Source organism: Schistocerca serialis, chromosome 4 (genome assembly GCF_023864345.2).
Source record: "Schistocerca serialis cubense isolate TAMUIC-IGC-003099 chromosome 4, iqSchSeri2.2, whole genome shotgun sequence".
NCBI lineage: Eukaryota > Metazoa > Arthropoda > Insecta > Orthoptera > Acrididae > Schistocerca > Schistocerca serialis.
Window position 1 is genome coordinate 268379104 of NC_064641.1, and position 19734 is coordinate 268398837.

General features: G+C 36.9%; 1 protein-coding gene across 2 annotated transcripts in view; it reads left to right on the plus strand.

Moving 5' to 3' along the window:
* LOC126473820 (26S proteasome non-ATPase regulatory subunit 6-like) overlaps positions 1 to 19734 on the plus strand; it is a 163803-nt gene that overhangs the window by 127343 nt on the left and 16726 nt on the right. For both annotated transcript variants that reach the window (XM_050101136.1, XM_050101137.1), the window contains 2 exons: positions 5868 to 5976; positions 12982 to 13150. In XM_050101136.1, the coding sequence (XP_049957093.1) occupies positions 5868 to 5976; positions 12982 to 13150 (278 nt within the window). The remainder of the gene's footprint in view (positions 1 to 5867; positions 5977 to 12981; positions 13151 to 19734) is intronic.

Below are 19734 nucleotides of genomic sequence, written 5' to 3' on the forward strand. Positions count from 1 at the left end.
TTCCATTGTTACAACCTCTCAATACACCACAGCATCATCTGCAAAAAGCCTCAGTGAACTTCCGATGTCATCCACAAGGTCATTTATGTATATTGTGAATAGCAACGGTCGTATGACACTCCCCTGTGGCACGCCTGAAATCACTCTTACTTCGGAAGACTTCTCTCCATTGAGAATGACATGCTGCGTTCTGTTACCTAGGAACTCTTCAATCCAATCACACAATTGGTCTGATAGTCCATATTCTCTTACTTTGTTCATTAAACGACTGTGGGGAACTGTATCGAACGCTTTGCGGAAGTAAAGAAACACGGCAACTACCTGGGAACCCATGTCTATGGCTCTCTGAGTTTCGTGGACGAATAGCACGAGCTGGGTTTCACACGACCGTCTTTTCCAAAACCCATGCTGATTCCTACAGAGTAGATTTTTAGTCTCCAGAAAAGTCATTATACTCGAACATAATACGTGTTCCAAAATTCTACAACTGATCGATGTTAGAGAAATAGGTCTATAGTTCTGCACATCTGTTCGACGTCCCTTCTTGAAAACAGGGATGACCTGTGCCCTTTTCCAATCCTTTGGAACGCTACGCTCTTCTAGAGACCTATGGTACACCACTGCAAGAAGGGGGGGCAATTTCCTTCGCGTACTCTGTGTAAAATCGTATTATCATTGGGTGAACTGTGGCAATCTACTTCCACCATTATTAGGACAAAACAACTAATTGGAGAGCAATGAACATTCACCTGTAAGTAGAGAATGGCTGTATCTACATCTACATGACTACTCTGCAATTCACATTTAAGTGCCTGGCAGAGGGTTCATTGAAACACAATCATACTATCTCTCTACCATTCCACTCCCGAACAGCGCGCGGGGAAAATGAACACCTAAACCTTTCTGTTCGAGCTCTGATTTCTCTTATTTTATTTTGATGATCATTCCTACCTATGTAGGTTGGGCTCAACAAAATATTTACGCATTCGGACGAGAAAGTTGGTGACTGAAATTTCGTAAATATATCTCGCCATGACGAAAATCGTCTTTGCTTTAATGTCTTCCATCCCAACTTGCGTATCATATCCGCCACACTCTCTCTCCTATTACGTGATAATACAAAACAAGCTGCCCTTTTTTGCACCCTTTCGATGTCCTCCGTCAGTCCCACCTGGTAAGGATCCCACACCGCACAGCAATATTCTAACAGAGGACGAACGAGTGTAGTGTAAGCTGTCTCTTTAGTGGACTTGTTGCATCTTCTAAGTGTCCTGCCACTGAAACGCAACCTTTGTCTCGCCTTTCCCACAGTATTATCTAGTGGTCGTTCCAACTGAAGTTGTTCATAATTTTAATACCAAGGTACTTAGTTGAATTGACAGCCTTGAGAATTGTACTATTTATCGAGTAATCGAATTCCAACGGATTTTTTTTGGAACTCATGTGGATCACCTCACACTTTTCGTTATTTAGCGTCAACTGCCACCTGCCAGCTGCCACACCATACAGCAATCTTTTCTAAATAGCTTTGCAACTGATACTTCCCTAAACTGTGCAAAGGAAACGTTTTTCAACTTGTGATCAGACTTACATGACTCCTCAAATTTGACACTCACCAAAAAAATGCTCAAAAAAGCACAGTTTCTCTTAAATATTACCATGTATGTCACTCCATTTACAACTAAAATATAATATTCATACTCTAAGTAAAAGTAGGCATTTCAACAATTCTAGCAAAGTACAAACATTGGTGTTCATCATTCAACATATCCAGAATATGAGCTCAAAGTCAGAGATCAGTCACTTTTAATGGATAATAGTTCAATTACCCGCTTTCTCCAGCATCCACAATGCAACAGCCTCATTCCTCTCCTCTGTCACTCAGAGCTCAAAGTCAGGGGTTAATCATTATGAAATGAAATGGATAATAGTTCTAGTAAACTTTTTCTCCAGCATCTGCAATGCAACAGTCTCATTCCTCTTCACTGTCACTCACCGCCCTCCTTCCCCAACTTCCAGGTCACAACCACCAGAAGAGGGAAATCTTCAGTCAGAATGTTTATTCCATTTTCTGTTGGTTTTATAATGCCGGACTGCCAATCTACAATTGCTTGATTGCTGGTAATTTGATAGTTATGTCTGTATCACCCTTGTTGGGTGGAAACTAGGCAGACATACCCAGCAGTATATTATTAGACTTGGATAGGCATGTATATGTGGTTCACTTTTGGTCTCATCCATCACATCTGAAAGTTCCCATCCATGCTTGAAAACATGAAGGATTATCAGTGATGTAGTTTGTGCATGAAAAGAATTCCCATTTGTGTGTCTCACACACACCACAAAAAGAAAATTGGCACACTTCTGCTTGCTGCATTTCTGCAGACCCCTTACTGTCATATGTTGCATCTTAATAAAAAACATTAACAGTAAATATCACCTTAATATAGAAAATACATGCAAATAACGTAAGGGAAGGCAGCCAGGAGATTTCTATGACAACCACTGATATTTTGACTAGTGCACATCCTCTGATTTTCAATGCACAGGCGCGTGCAAGCGCGCGCGCGCGCGTGCGCCCACACACACACACACACACACACACACACACACACACACACACACACACACACACACTGTGAGCACTAGTACAACTGAAACCAGAGATAACCAATGTCAGGAGTTATCGATAGTGAGTATTAATAATCAATGGGTGAGGCAGTGTTAACTATGTCCCTTCATTATATAATGAAGGGGAGAGCAGGATTCCATCCAGAATTTAAGCAAAAACCTCAATTACTATTCATAAGCTCACATGGCAGTGTAATCGCAACTGCTTCCTTAATAACACTATCCAGTAGTTGGAAGATCATGCCAAAATCTGCATGTTGTTATATTCCAAAATATGCATGTTGTTATATTCCATAGAGTGACCAGTCCCAAGTCATAGTACTGCAATAGCAGATTTGCTCAGCTGTTGTAAGCATAAGTGATGCTTACACTCAATACACTGATCTTCAAAGGTCCTTATTGTCTGACCAATATATGACATGCCACAACTGCAAGGAATATGATGGACACCCTCCTTAAACAAACCAAAATCATCCTTGATGGAACCTTAACACTTCGGGGTCTGGCCACTTAGAAGAATACTGGGGCTAGGAAACTGGCCATTTATACTGTTATTTAAAGTGTGATTGGTACATATGGAATTGCTAAAGCACAATTGATACATATGGAATTGATGTAACATCAGTAGTATTACATACTAAGAAAAAGGACCATTGATGTATCATCAAGAGTAGTACGTACCAGCAAAGGACCTAGCTTCAAGATTTATTTTTCATATTTAATTTAGTTCTTTGATGCATTACAAATTTGTTGAAATACCAGCAGTTGTCAAGTACTTCATCCAGCTCCATTTCCATAACTATTTTAACATTTTATGATCTGGAAGAAACTAAATTTTCACAGAAAATAAATTGTTTGTGAAATATGAGGTACTCATATTTCTTCTGAAAGTAAGTAGATTGCACCTTGTATTGTTAATGGTAAAGTAGAAAATCGGTTTGGTCCTTTTCGTGGGTATGAACAGATATCCCATCATAATACAGGTATCAGAAAAAGTTGTTTTTGTGCTTTGTTACAGATATTGTGTCACTGCATTGAGGTTTTACTACAGTGAGATACGATTCAGATGTTATTCACATAATACTATATGTACACACCTTCCTTTATATTAACTTTGAATTAATAAAGAGTAATTGTTATTAAACATAGGCCATTATACTCTATCTGTAGTTGTAACCAACCCCCCCCCCCCCCCCCCCCCCCCCCCCCCCGCTCCCCCTCCTCCCCATGCTCCCACCCGATGTCTTCAGTAGTTGACAGCTCGAAAATACCCTTATCAATCCAGATAATAATTTAGTTTCATCCATTTATTATTTATGTAGATGTCATGCCAGTTCAATACAAACTGTGGTAACACAGACAGAAAAACCCTTTGACATAAAATCAGTATTTTTTTAGTTACAAGAAATATCAGTGGTGGATATTAATGGAATTCTGGGCACAGATCCTCATTGGATTGAACCAAGTGATGCTTAATCAACAGCTAACTTACGTTCCCCTTGGTTGTGTACTATTGTGTACATGACATTTCTGAAACCTGTGAAACAAGCCACAAGTACAAATTGTCTAAGGAAATTAACTACATATTCATTAATCTCTGTTATCTACAATATTATGCCTCAATCTTCACTGTGAGAATGCGATATTATTAAATAGTATGTACATTAACTGCGCGTGCTAAGAAATACGTTAGTGGAGTTGGAGGAGCTAGAAACAAAATGAATTTTTTGGACTCATTTTAACTTGTACTTTATTAGTAGTCAGGCATCACATAGCTGCTAGCAAATTATTGGAAATTATTCCTGAATAACACACTTTTGTGATGATAGTAATTGACGTTAAGGCATCATATAGACTGTTCGTATTGCTGGTACTGATCCTGTGAACTGAACTGTTGGATTGAAAGAGAATGTTATTCACTCAAATTTAAATAAAGATTAAATATACAGAAAAACACTAAGTATATTTTGTCCCAGTTACTTCCAAAGGATTCTGCAGGACATTCCTGTTGTTCGTACTACATGCTTTTGAACTCAGAAAAATAATATTGCATATGGCATGAGGCAGTCAAAGTGAACAATGAATTCTACCTAATCTTCTTTAATAAAATATGAGTACATTACTTTATTTAAAAAAAGCATTGTGACATAATGTAGATAGGCAAGGAAATGAATGAAAGAAATTCTGGTAATCAGTGAGATAGTTTTTAAAATAAATTTGAAAACAAATTAACAACAAAAGATAATAATGAGGAAATACATAAATTATGTAGTGAGGTGTGTGATATTTGTGTAATGGTGCTAAGAAATAGTGCTGATCTGTTGTAGGAAGAATGAAATATTTTAGTACTTTATGTTGCCACCTTGAAGTGACTCTGCTTTACTAAGCTTACTTCTTACAAGATTGTGAATAATATGCAAGAATTCCATGAAAGGCTTTGCAAGAGACAACTAAGGTGCCAGTCTATTGTTAAAACACACCTTTAAGAGATTTACATGTCAGGAAAATAGATTGTGCCTAAGATATCTAATAACACATGCAAAAGCTTGACGTCTGGCCTAAGACATCTAATAACACAGGCAAAAGCTTGAGGTCTAAGTGTGTACTAACAATAAGACAGATAGGAGAGAGGCTGAGGAATATAGAGGAGGTAACTACAAATAAGACAGATAGGAGAGAGGCTGAGGAATATATGATATCGTTTTGGGCCACCTGCCCCACATCTCTCTCTCTTCATTGTAAATAAGTATTACAGTAGTTGTATTACATGTTTATTACCTTATAAATAAATAAAAAACTTTTTTATTTTAAATTCAGTGCATTAGTATTTGTAAAATGACTCTTAGTGTTCATTAAAAAATGACGATCATTCCACTTGGGACCTGTGGAATGGTACATTAGCTTATTTGTTTTAGTTGTAAATATTTGTCATGTATTGTTGTTTTTCTGACATGTTCCACATCCTGGAGGACCTCCTCACTACGGATCAATTGGAATGACCCTAATCTAATCTAATCTAATCTCTCTCTCTCTCTCTCTCTCTCTCTCTCTCTCTCTCTCTCTCTCTCTGTCTGTGTGTGTGTGTGTGTGTGTGTGTGTGTGTGTGTGTGTGTGTGTGTGTGTGTGTTGTATGGAAGGCAAAAATACCATATGGAAGAAAAGCTCTGGAATAGAATTGATTATTTTGGAGAGTCTTTTGCTGTATATTCTCCAATGATCCATGTGTTTCTTTACAGATTATAAAAAACTCTGAAGTTTTGGAAGTTTTGCATAATGACCGTTTCATGAAAGACTATGTGATGTCTCTATATGACTGTCATTATGCGGAATTCTTCAAAAATCTTGGTAAGTTTAGTATGTTGTTTATAGCTTTGGGTCAATTGTCATTCAGACTTCCTTTTTCAGTGGACTTAGTGAATGTATTACTACAACGTCAAGAATGATCATGGAAGCACTAAGGCAGACGTCTTCTCTTTCCTGCAATAGGGCCTTTTAGGGACCATATCCCAATTTCAATTTTTCATCTCCTGTTTTCTCTTCCTCTCCTTTTTCATTTTTTCTGACTGTGCTCTTTTTATTTTAATTCTTCCCTTGGAAGCATTCTATTTGCAAAAAGTTTGCGTGAGTCACCTATTTTCTAACTAAACTAGAATTCCTATTATGCCTTTTTTCACAGCCATCCCAGTATGCAGTGCTGTTATGGGGCAATTCCTTTAGAGGAAAAAGAAGTTTTATTTGGTGGAAAAAGGCCATTAGCTTTATTGCTAGACTAAGAAACCATGTGTCATGAAGACAATACTTTAAATAGCTCAAATTACTGGACAGTTGCAACACTGTTTATTCTCAGCTGCTTGGTGCATATCAAGGAAAGCCAAGACAACTGCGAGAGTCTATACATAACCATGACACATGTCAAAGGCTGATGATGGACATTCCGGTTATTAGACTTAAAAAAACCCAAAACCCGTACATAGAGATACAGTTGTTTAATATGTTACCACTTACAGCACACAGTGTATCACTGAATATCTTCAGAGACATTCCAAAAATGTGGTATGAACAAAAAGCCTTTTATACAACAGAAGAATTTGAAATGCATAATAAAAATTATCTAATCTACTAAAGCTGCTGTGTGATATAACAACAATATTACTTGAACTTTTCCAGAACTGTTATTGCATAATACTGTTGTGCTTTATTTTCATACTGCATTTATACTTAAAGATTAACATGTATCCAGCATATCTCATTTATATTTATTATAGTGTTTTTCTCAGCATGCATTGTATTGTGTTAACACATACTGTTTCTCCTTTTGTCTGTCTGCATGTTGCATTTATATTTAATGACTGCTAAATGTGTCCAGTATGAACCATATATATTTCTTCAACATATAGTAGCTATACACTGTAAGACATCAGTTGGATGGAAAATGCTTAAAGCTAGATGAATAAACCAAATTTAAAAAATCAAATCAAATGTTTTTTAATACTTTGCTTCCAAACCTTTCTCTTTCTATTACTTCTTCTTCTCTTACATTGTATCATTCCAAGTCTTTCTCAACCTTTTGGAACCAAATGATTGTTGACTTTCTTCCAAAAGATATTTGGAGTTGTGTTGTTAGTCTGTTGTCATCACTTTTGTAAATATGTCCAAAGTATAGTAATCTACACTTCCTCATTGTTTCTGACATGTTTTCTATGTTCTGATAAATTTCATTGTTATTTTTTAATTTCCAAAACTCTGAAATGTTTAGAGGAGCTATTACACAACTGGCTATTAAAATTACAGTGTCATGAAGGTGAAAAATAAATAATGTCAAATAGTGCTGTAGTTACAGTTCTTAGCCAGGGTGTTCCTTTATCCACCTACTACAATAACCTGATCCTCTTTGCCAAAATCTTTGCATAAATTCCCTGTGTCCTCTGTCACCTGGTTAAGACTAGTACTTGGCTTGGTACCCTGTTCCTAATTTGTCCTATGTCATGTGGCCTACAACCCTCCCAAGTCCACTGCCTAGCATCAAGACTCTTTTCTTTCCACTCTCTTTTGGTACCAATCTACACTGAGTTTCTTTGCTAGAAGTCTGTATCATCATACTGAGACTAACAGCTCTATGAGGGTCTTCTCCTCCTATTTCAGGTAACAAGTCAGTCAAACTTATTCAGTAGTGTAAGTTCAAATGTAGATGAAATTGAAGAGTTATACTTCTTTCAGTTCTTCTTTTAACTCAGTAGCATTTAAAACAGTTGCTGAATCTTTTCAATAAATGTATTCCTTTTTAAAGCCCACTTATTGTCTAACCCTTGGTTTGTTTCTATAGTATGTGTTCAGGCTGATGATCTTCTGATGAACCTTGAAACCTGAAATCCTCAGGAAATTACATTTCACTTAGGAAAAATCAGGGAAATCTCAGGGAATTTCAGGAATTTCATAAAATCTCAGGGAATTCTGTTTTTCTAACCTTGCATTGGAATTTGATTTTGTTGGGTTTTATAAATCACAAATTTTAAAATACTTAATATTTCAAATATGTTAATGATACATGAATATAACTGCAGTCAAATATCTTAGCCAAGAGGAAAGAAAAGTCCTCATTGTGAGTTGTGAGATGCGCTGCCTCCTCCCAACCACCATTAATTAACCGAAGCTTCCATCTGGCTTCCACATACATGTAATTGTCAGGGTATTTTTTTCAAGTTTGAGTATTTGAGTAGCCACCCCGGTTTTTAATGCAGCCTTCTATATATTGATTATGAGCAACAAAAGTGACAGTTATTTCAAATTGCATTTATCTGCTTCAATTTTTTTAATTAACTGAAAAGTTTTAAAAGAAACTTAAAGTAACATAATCATATGGTGGTTATAAATTTTAATGAGATGAGTGGTACTGGTTCTTATTTTCGCATATATTCATAATATTAGGCTTCATAGACAAAAACTGAATACTCATGATGGTTATGGCATCAAATTTGTTGTGGTGTTTATTGTTTGTCAACACATAAGTTAAGAATTTTGTTTTGCACATATATGTAATTGCAAATGGTAAAAGTACTGACATAGCGTTTTACAACAGTTGAAGATAGTCATGTTTGAAGTGGTACCGAAATTCTACTAATGGAATTAATTTAAGTTTATCTTTTGATGATGATTGAAGCAGATGTCAGTTCAATAAATATCTTTTTATTGTAATGCTGAAATTGTTGAACATAATTCAGTTTGATATTTAATCTGCTGTTCATTTAGAAAATAGAGATTAAAATCTGCTTTCAAATTTTTCAGCAGCTGAAAAGCTTCTTCAGTGAATGTCTCTCCTGTTTCAAACTCTTTCTCTTCTAAAACACCTTTTATAGTTGGGAAGTGGAGTATATACAGAAATTATCAAAATTATTTCGTTTTCCCTAAAGCAAGAATTTTTTTGTGGACAGTATTTACATTTACTTGCTTGCCATGAATGATTAAGTTAAGTTAATTGATATTTGGAAGAATGCCACTTAAATAGGCAATCTGAAGCAGTCAATTTCTATTAAATAAACTGACCTTTCAATTTGAAATTGCGTTCAGGTCAAAAATATCTTCTTTCTTCAAAATAATTGTCTGACCTCAGCATGGAAAGGAAGAAATGTGTGTACATTTCCCACATAAAATTTTGGATAAAAAATTATTCAGTGGTTGAGATTTGACCAGCTTAATGATTTTGATGAACCCATCAACAACATTCTTACAGTTGGAGGACAATTCTTCTGTAGCAAGTGTGTACTGATGGACTATGTAATGGCAGTTTTTGGCAATGTTTCTTATAAGTTATACACCCTCATTTATTACACAACTTATGAGCTTTGCTCTGTCAGTATAGATATCAAAGCATTTGTCCATGGTATTTTATTCTTCTCAAGGAAAGAATTTAGGAGATGAAGTATTGGAGTTCAGTAGTGTGTGGTGGTAGAGATTGGGATAAAGGAATTTCCTCTAGTAATGCATTTTCTACTGACATCTATTACTGTTAATACTCCAAGTTGAGCTACATTGTTAGATTCATCCATTTACAATGAAAATTTGCATTATTTGAGATGAAAAATAAGTGATGTTGACTGTGTCATTTGAAAAAGGGGTCATTGCTATTTCTTATGCTGATTTTGACCAACACACATTTTATTATCTCAATAGCAGCAGGCTGAATAAGATTTTTTGCAACTGATTAGGCTTCACCACCTTGAGCAACATGATAGCTAAGTAAGCAACCTCCATTGCTTTTTCATTCACTGTTATTTTACTTTGAAACATAGATTTTTAAAATTTTTTGCCGTTGTTACTTTTTTTAATGAAAAATTCAACAAGCAAACAAACATTCCCTTTCATATAAATTGCCTCAAGGGGCGAAAAAGGCAAAATGAGGGGGGCAGGGAGGGGGGGGGGGAGAATTGAAATAATATGTAGGTGGTGACCTCCTTTCATTTTTAACAATTTAAACTGTCAAGTGTAAAACATTTTTACAAGACAGGACAAAACGGTATGTCAAGTGTAAAACATTTTTACAAGGCAGGAGAAAGCGGTAGGTTTCTATAATATATATATCTGGTCTCTGATAAATACAACATTACTCACTGTTAGTGTTTCGTTCACACTGGCTATCCAAATTAGTAAGTGGAAACAGTGATTAAAATTTTTAAAAAAATATTTTAGAGGCTTCATTTCAAATGAAAATACCTCCTATTATTTCTGAAGGATACCGAAACACTTTTTGCATACATCCTCTGGAATGTTTTTGCCTGAACCAGTCACCCCTAGTAGTACAACTCCTTTTCATCAAGTTCTTCATCAAAAACTTTTTTTCTTTTTCAAGCTTCTGTCACCTGTTGCTCTTTGGGGAATCCTTTCAGTTTCAACCCATTTTTTCTTTACCCATCTTTGCAACAATAATAAAGGACAGTCTGGTTTTGGCAGCTATTTGTCCTTTTCTGGAATTGGCTGTTCTCACTCTAGATATCTGACCTAAGTAATTTGCCAAGAATTTACAGGTAAAATTTGAACACTTAGTTTTCTTAATTAAGTTCGCATGAGTTTTTCCTATAATTGAAGTGGTCGACAGAAGAATATGCTAACCCCCATTTGAGCCAACCATTTCTCTGAAAGTACCAAAGCATTATTGCTGCTGTGCAGTACTGCTCACATATTTTTCATTTGTAGTGTTATATTGATCTCTGGGTTGATGAAATCGTCTGTAAACTCCTTCCCATCCTTCTGAAGTAATTCTTCTAGCTTTGTGTGAAATGGATTTTATATTTCCATAACCATTTTTGCTTTTTACATAAACCAAGAAATTTACCAAGTCCTGACTAGGCATATACTATTTCTTTATTTCTTTGCTAGGTATGTGTCCTATCAACTTCACATTTACAAATACTGTAGCTGTGAAATGATTGCTCATACTAATTTCCACTTAGAACTTCCTTGTCTTTTGCATGTGTGTTCTTTGTTATCACATGAGTGAGTGCTCATCTAGAGTTTCTACCTCCTCTGCAGTATCCAGGGTTGCCTCAACTGTGTGGACGTTGGTGTCCACTACTAATGTTTGTATCTAAATGGAAAGCTTCTGTAATATTGTGAGGACTTGATCTTATTCCTCAAAAGGCAAGTAAGTCTTAATTTCTCACTCTCCTGATAAGTTGTGTGAAATAATTTAATCTAGATGGCAAAATCACTTGGACTTGCCTCATACAGCCGAATCCCAGGTCAGATATCCCAGGTCAGATATGCTCCTGATTGTGTGTCAACCAAAACTGTTCTTTGTATGTTTTCCTAAACTTAGCAAAATAAATAAATGTAATTTTACTTCTATTTCTGTGTGGTCTATACAGCCTAGACTGTAAGATCTGTGTCAGTATAACTTCTGGTAAATCACTAAAGTGGTTCATAAGTTCAACTGGATGTGGTTGATTACTGCCTAAGCATTTTTCAATGTTGAACAATGCCACCTGCCACTGCATATATATTGACTTTGCTATTGCCATTCATCTTTTATTCTATGTTGTGTAATGCAGAGGTGTAAGATTCTAGTTCCTCTGAAATTTGACTTTGATAATCTATTCTGTGTGCTCATCTAGCTGAACTATATTCGTTACATATTTGGCAAGAGATCAGCAACAAAAGTTCCTGTGATGTTACAGCTAGCCCCCAGTATACTCCATGGAGGGAAATCATTCTTGACTATCAAGCTTGGATTTGGAGGAAAATTTGTACATTCTTAGCCTTCCAACAAGGGGATTATCCCAGTTCCTATGCAATCAGGCCATCTTCCAAAAGTCCAACAGAGGCTCATGCCCATTTAAAGATTATAACATACTGCTATACTACAGTTGATCAAATAATTACTCCTCTAATAATCCATCCCTGCTGTCATGGGAAACATATATTATAGTGCTACCGGAGAAACAGATTTTATAACAAAATTAAGCATCTGCATTTTCTATATTACCCAGGCTATTTGTTTTCAGTTATAAATTCATCTGTAATATAGAAAGAGCTATCTAATCAATGATTACAGTGATCTGACACATCACAATTAAATTGTGTGAAATTACTCTCCTATAGCTTTTCCATTAGCCAATCCATTTGACACTAGAAAGATAATTTACCATAAGGTTCATGTATACAGAAAGAGGAATAAAAGAAGTCTTGATGGGAAAGGATCTGTTTATGTGTGTATAAAATGAGACACTTTTGAAGTTTAAAATAGCCATAGAGCAGTCTGGAGGAGAGAAATTACAGTCATTCAGTGTTCCTTGGGAGCCTAAATAATTGTGGCTACTGGCAGTTGGTGGAAGTAAATGATCAGAACAGTTCAAAACTCAGTTGTTTCTGTATGTGATGTAGTCTGTAGTGAAACAAACTTAGATTTTGTAAAATTGAATATCTTTGCCTTCTACACTATGTAAGTTTTGTTTAATATTAAAATTTCATCTGTTGAATAGAAGGAGTTTTCTTATTTGATTTAAAATCTGTTTTGCTGTCTATCAGACATTTTATATGCCTTTGAGTATTTTTTTTTAATTTTTAAAGTGCAATGATACTGAATGGCGCTTGAAGTCAAGTCTTCCCAGGTACATCCTATGTACAAGAATTCCATATATTACGTAGCGTACATGTTTAACTTGGTGGACTAGTGACTCTTGTAACATATAAAATGAAACAGTAATGCTGAGATAACATCATAAAATAATTTAGTTTTTTTGCAAATGGAATGGACGGTTTGTGCAATGTAGATTTGGACAGCATGTTTTCATATATTAATCTTAAATTATTATTTCAAATATCAACAATGATGCTACATTGTAGTCATATTTGTTCCAGCTCAAGTGGAAGACTTTCTTAAGCATGATTATTACCTTAGCCCTCACTATCGTCACTATATACGAGAAATGCGACTGAGAGCATATACCCAAATTTTGCAATGCTATCAAAGCTTGACTTTGGATTTTATGGCAGATACATTTGGAGTAACTGCTGAATTCATTGACAAGTCAGTATAATATATAAAATTATAATGATATACAAACTTATTTTGACTTCTCATTTTAAATATGTGCAGAAATGTGATAAAAGTGAACGTGTTCTTATATTTTATTATTGTTATTGGATTGTGCTGCATGGCTAAATTACTCACTTCTGGGTTCTTAATTGTGTTTCTCAATCCAGGCTGGTTTTTTCACTATTCATCAGAGTTCAAAGATTGATATAATGTTCAGAAAGATATTGTTGTTGTTAATCTTGTCTTACCACCCACTTGATATGATTATCAGTGACATTTATCATTTTAACAACAAATAGTTTGTATTTTGCAAATGGGATGCTTGTAGTACTGCCCCAAAGTATGAGTATTAGTATTTGTAAAAGCAACTTTCTTATGCATATTAGAACAAGCCAGTAAAACCTGGATTTTTTTAAACAATTGAACTCCCATGTATAAAAGAGCTTGAAATGTCTAATTGCTTAACAAATGAGTTAATGTGTTTAATATTTGATGTTAAACATGTAAGTTAAGAAAAGTTTAGAGAAGGTTTGAAATTATGTTTAACGTTCCTTGAAAGTTGATAAGTGCTCTCATTATGAAGCACTGGATGAATATAGTCTGGGTAATTGGCACTCCATTTTAAGCAAAAGTCAGTTGTAAGAATGAGATCAAAGAAATTCAGAGACTTGCTGTGATGGCTGTATTTCACTAACTCAGTTGATGTAAGAGTGTTACAGGGAATAGCTAAGGAAAGGATGCTCTCATCTAAGTCCATGGAACAGATTTACAAATATTCATCTTCATACATACTCCACAAGCCACCTTATGGCGCATGGTGGAGGGTACTTTGCACCACTACCAGTTATTTTCGTTCATTGTCCACTAACAAATGGAGTGAGGAAAAAATGACTGCTTATATGCCTCTGTACAAGCCCTAATTTCTCTTGTTTTGTCTTTGTGGTTCTTACACAAAATGTACATTTGCAGCAGTAGAATCGTTCAATAGTCAGCTAAAAATGCCTTTTTATAAATTTTATCAACAGTGTTCTGTGAAAAAAATGTCGCCTTTCCTCCAGCAATTCCTGTTTGATTTCTCAAAGCATGTATGTAGCTATCACATGTTGAGTGAATCTGAAAGTAACAAATCTAGCATCATGCCTCTTAATTGCCTCAAATTTTTCCTTTAATCCTACCTGGTTTGAATCCCAAACTCTGAAGGAATACTCAAGAATGGGTCGCATTAGCACTCTGTATGCTATCTCCTTTGTAGCTGAGCTACACTGTCCTAAATTTCTCCCAGTAAACTTAAGTTGACTATTCACCTTTGCTACTGTTGCCTTTATGTGTTCATTCATATCACTTTGCAAATGCTAACTCTAGATATTTAATTGTTGTGATAGTATCAATCAGCACATCAGTAATGCTGTATTCGAATATTACAGGATGCTTATTTGCAATAACTTATTCATTTCTACATTGAGAGCAAGCTTCCATTCATCACAAAATAGAAATTCTGTTTTAATCTTCCAGCTGCCTTCCACAGTCACTAGTTACAAAAGCTGCTAACAGATGGGGCTGTACACTGTACAGCTCATATCAGCATACATAAGTGAAATATTTGTATGAAAACAATCTTTGCAAACAATCACATCACAATGTTTTCAAAATGTTCACCATTGGCACTACAGAGGTGGCGCAAATGAAGAATGAAATTCGCCATCACATTTCGTAGTGTCTCAACCGAAATGGATTCACATGCCACAGAGATCGCCGATTCAAGCTCGTCCAGAGTGGCGGGATGCTTCGGGTAGACCATGTCCTTCACTGTGCCCCACAAAAAAAAGTCACAGGGAGTCAAATCCGGCGAATATGGAGGCCAATCCATGCCTGCACCAGTAAATTTGGGATATTCCAAAGCAATGACTCGATTCCTGAAGTATTCTTCAAGAAAGCGAAACACTTGTTCGGTCTGATGTGGTCGGGCTCCATCTTGCATAAACAATTCAGTACCTGGTCGATCCTGTAACGCTTGCTGTGTAGCGACAAATTGTTCCAAAATTGCAACGTAACATACACCAGTGACCGTTTCTTGAATGAAAAAAGGGCCAATAATGCCTCTGCTGCATACTGCAGCCCACATAGTAACTTTAGGAGAACACAGGGGTTTTGCTTCACACCAATATGGCTTTTCGGAACCCCCAAAATCATCAGTTCTGCTTATTCACGTATCGATACAGGTGGAAGTGTGCTTCATCTGTAAACCAGATGCAGCCAACAACAAATCCTTCACTATCAATCATTGTGAGCATCTGATTAGCAAAGGCAACCCTTTGTTGCACATCTCGTACGGGTATGGCCTAGTGCGTTTGAATTTTGAATGGAAACATGTGTAGGCTCTTTCTCAGTATTTTCTGCATGCTGGAACGCTTCAAACCAGTCTCAGATGCAATTCTACAGACAGATGACATTGGATTTCGCTGAATAATTCCAGAAAGTGTGGCGATATTTTCAGGCATAACTGCAGTTTGCTTGCGGCCAACATGCCCCACTAGATCATCAGTTACACTGCCTGTTCGTTGAAATTTTGTGAAGAGTGTACGAATGGTTTTCGCATCGGGTCCTTTTGGAACATTAAATCGTGCTTGGAAACTTTGCCTTGTTGCCGTAGGACTCTCGTCTAACCTGTGGTACTCTAGGACCAGAAAAATGCGTTGTTCAATGGAGTACATGGTTTTAATCTCTTCCTTCAGTACGCTAACCTCCTTTCATGTTTCAATAGTGGAACTGATCGCTCTGGGCTTCAGATCACTATTTATACTAGGCATTACGTATGGCGATTACAGCGCCATCTGTTAGCAGCTTTTGTAACTATTATTTCAAACTGCTGTATAAACTTCTTACAGCTTTCACAATAGACATACCCTTTTCTGCATTCCTCTATTGATCTTTGTTTTCGAGATATTTAATTTTGAAATCAGGGAGTCCTTTTCTGGACACCCTGTAAATTCATATGATTTGATGCAGACTGTGTTTTTTCCATCTAGGGTGCAGGGGAACAGTAGCACTGCCATAAACAATATTTTTATTCATTCTACATTACTAGATGGGCATTCTGTTAGTAAAAGGGTGGATGGCCTTTCAGACAATGATGCACAATTTTTAACACTAAAAGGCTTTTGTACTCAAACAAATGTCACATATAATTACAGACTATGGAGGAAAGTTAATCCAATGACAATAGAGAGTTTTTTAAACACCGTCAAGGAACAGAGTGGCAGGATGTTTATAGTGCCGTCAACATAGATGACAAATATAATGCTTTCCTTAACAAATTTCTCATGCTCTTTGAGAGTTGCTTCCCATCGGAACATTCTAAATGGGGTACTGGCAGCAGAAGGCAGCCTCAGTGACTGACTAGTGGTATTACAAAGTGGAAAGTGTATCAAAATTTTAGAAGTCAGAATCAAGCTACAGTAGCCCATTACAAACAGTACTGTAAGGTGCTTAAAAATGTTATTAAGAAGGCAAAGAGTATGTGGTACACAAATAGAATAGCTAATTCACAGGATAAAATTAAAACCATATGGTCGGTTGTGAAGGAAGTGGAAGTGTCTGATCAGCAGCACAAGGTTGACGATATAAAGTCATTTTATAGTAAAAATATCTCTGTTACTGATAAATCAGGTATATGTACAGTATTTAAAAATCATTTTCTGAACATTGCTGGTGAATTAAATAAAAATTTTGTTTCTATAGGCAATCATATAACTCTTTTGGGAAATGCCTTTCTGAAATTTATGTCTGAAATATTCGTCCGTGATACAGACGAGGGGGATATTGTGTCAATAATTAAATCACTGAAGACTAAGGACTCTCATGGATATGATGGAGTGCCTAGCAGAATATTAAAGGACTGTGCTGCACATGCTAACCCTGTACTTAGCCATATTTGTAATTCTTCCTGTAGGAATGGTCAGATACCTGAACAATTAAAGTATTCAATAGTGAAGCCACTTTATAAAAATGGAGAAAAGAGATAATGTAGACAATTTTAGACCTATTTCTAGGCCATCAGTGTTGTTAAAGTTACTGGAAAGGCTGTGTATGTAAGGATGATTAATCATTTTATATCACATAATTTGCTATCAAATCTACAGTTTGGCTTTGGAAGTTGTTTAACAACTGAAAATGCTATATTCTCTTTTCTCTGTGAGGTACAGGGTGGGTTAAACAAAAGGTTTCAAATGTTAGGCATATTTTTTGATTTAACTAAGGCATTTGATAGTGTTGATCACAAAATATTTGCTCCAGAAGTTGGACCATTGCAGAATACGGGGAGTAGCTTACAATTAGTTCACCTCTTACTTTAACAACAGACAGCAAAATGTCATTATTCACAGTGTTGAGAATATCTGTGATGTGGTGTCTTGAGTGGGTATGGTCAAATGGGTGGCGCCACAGGGATAAGTGTTGGAACCACTCCTGTTCTTTATTTATATAAATGATATTCCCTCTAGTGTCGTGGGTAACTCTAAAATATTTCTGTTTGCTGATGACACTAGCTTGGTAGTAAAGAACATTGTGTGTAACGTTGGCTTGTTTTCAAATAGTGCAGTAAGATAAGACGTACCAGGAACGAACCCATCAATAGCTGTTAGTTAGCATACAGAAAGTCTTTTACAAATTGTGTTGGCCCTGAAAAGGGCCTTTTTTGTGGCCAGGATAGTGTTTACTTAAAGTAGGTGCTCGAACTGGTGACCCTCTGATGTGACACAAACTTGGTAATATCGAACGGTGTTTTGCGAAGTCTTTCAAGGATTCCTGGCATTGCCTTGATGTGATTGGTGGCATGCTGAATGTGATCCATCAATGCCTCTTCATTGCTAGGTGGTTCACTTCTGGATGGGTGAAGAGAAAATGTCATGTGGCCTGAGGTGTGATGATCGCTGGGGCCATGTTCTGTGAGCACCTCTGCCAGTTACCTGGGTGTTGAGGAGTTCATTTAAATATCCGCGCACAGCATGACTATCATGTGTGGGTGCCCCATCATGCTGCAACCACATGCATAGACATATGTCCAGGGGAACATCTTCCAGCAGGCCGGGTAGAGTTTCTCGCAAAAAGTGAAGGTAATTTGCACCAGTAAGTTGAGGAGTCAGACAGACTGGCCAAATCAGATGGTCACCCACAATGCCTGCCCAAATGTTGAGTGAAAATCGTTCCTGATGTGCGTGGTCATACATGACATGAGGTTTTCCCCTTGCCCAGTAATGAACATTCCAAGTGTTGTAAAGGCCATCGAGAAGGAAGGTGCACTCGTCAGTAAACAACACAATGGCGGGGAAGTCAGGATCCTGTGCAACATATCTCAGAAACCACCGGCAAAACCCTAGCCTGTGTTCAAAGTCCGCCACAGGATTTAGGTCTTGGACAGGGTGGAAACTAAATGGATGCTGGCCATCGTCCCTCAAAACCTCCAAGACTAGCCAGTGAGTGACCCCCAAGTCGTGTCCAGTTGCTCGAGTATTTGTCACAGGTGCTTTCTCAAAGCGCTCGAGTACAGTCTCTTCAAATGTGCCATCCTGTCATGTTCGAGGTCTTCCAGCATCATTGTGATATCCCACTAACGAGCCTGTTTCACCAAGTTTCTGGTGAATTGCTGTAAACATTTGCAGGTGTGGGTGGCGTCTTGCTGGATACTGTTCCTCATACAACCGTCAGGCTTCGTGCGTGTTACATAAAAAAAAACCATATCTCTTTGTTCTTCAAATGTATATTGTGCCACCATGTTTACTGTGTGACTAAATTGCAAGTGATGTGTGTGGTCTGACATGAAGCTTACATGTGAATGCCTCTGATGTGAGATGGAGACAAACAGCAAGACCCATTCGACACGTGTGCATATCACATTGGGGCAGTGACGGGGTGAGGGACATTTGTATGTGTGAACTGACAACCAGTGTGCTGCCTGTTAACCAATGAATGGCAGCAGGGCAATCCCACGGCCAATCGGAGCACGTGGCGTTCAAGTTTCCGTAGTTTAAAAATGGTGCATTGTCGACCTACACAACAATAGTAATTTTAGTTCCTACTGGCATCAGCTATCCAGGGTTAAAATTTTGTGACACAGTTTTTCTCCACCCTGTATATTCTTTACTGTCGTTTCCTGTTGACAATATCACCAAATTCCCAAGAATAAGCAGCTTTCACTCAGTTAATACTCGGCAGAAATCCATCCCGCATTTGAATCAGACTTCCTTAACTCTTGTGCAGAAAGGTGTGCAATATACTGCTGCACCCATTTTCAATAAGCTACCACAAAAATTCAAAAATCTTAGCAGTAATCCTTGCAGTTTCAAATCGAAACTGAAGAGTTTCCTCATGAGTCACCCCTTCTATTCTGTTGAGGAGCTCCTTGAAAAATTAAGCTGATTCTTATGTTATATTGTTGATTGCGTTTACTTAAACCTATGGCTTGACTTTTTTTGGGTTCATGAACATTTTATTTTTATCTGTTATTACATCTATGTAGTCACTTTCCATGACTTTCCATGACTTTGGAGATTTGCTCCTCAATTTGGTCCTTCTCAACT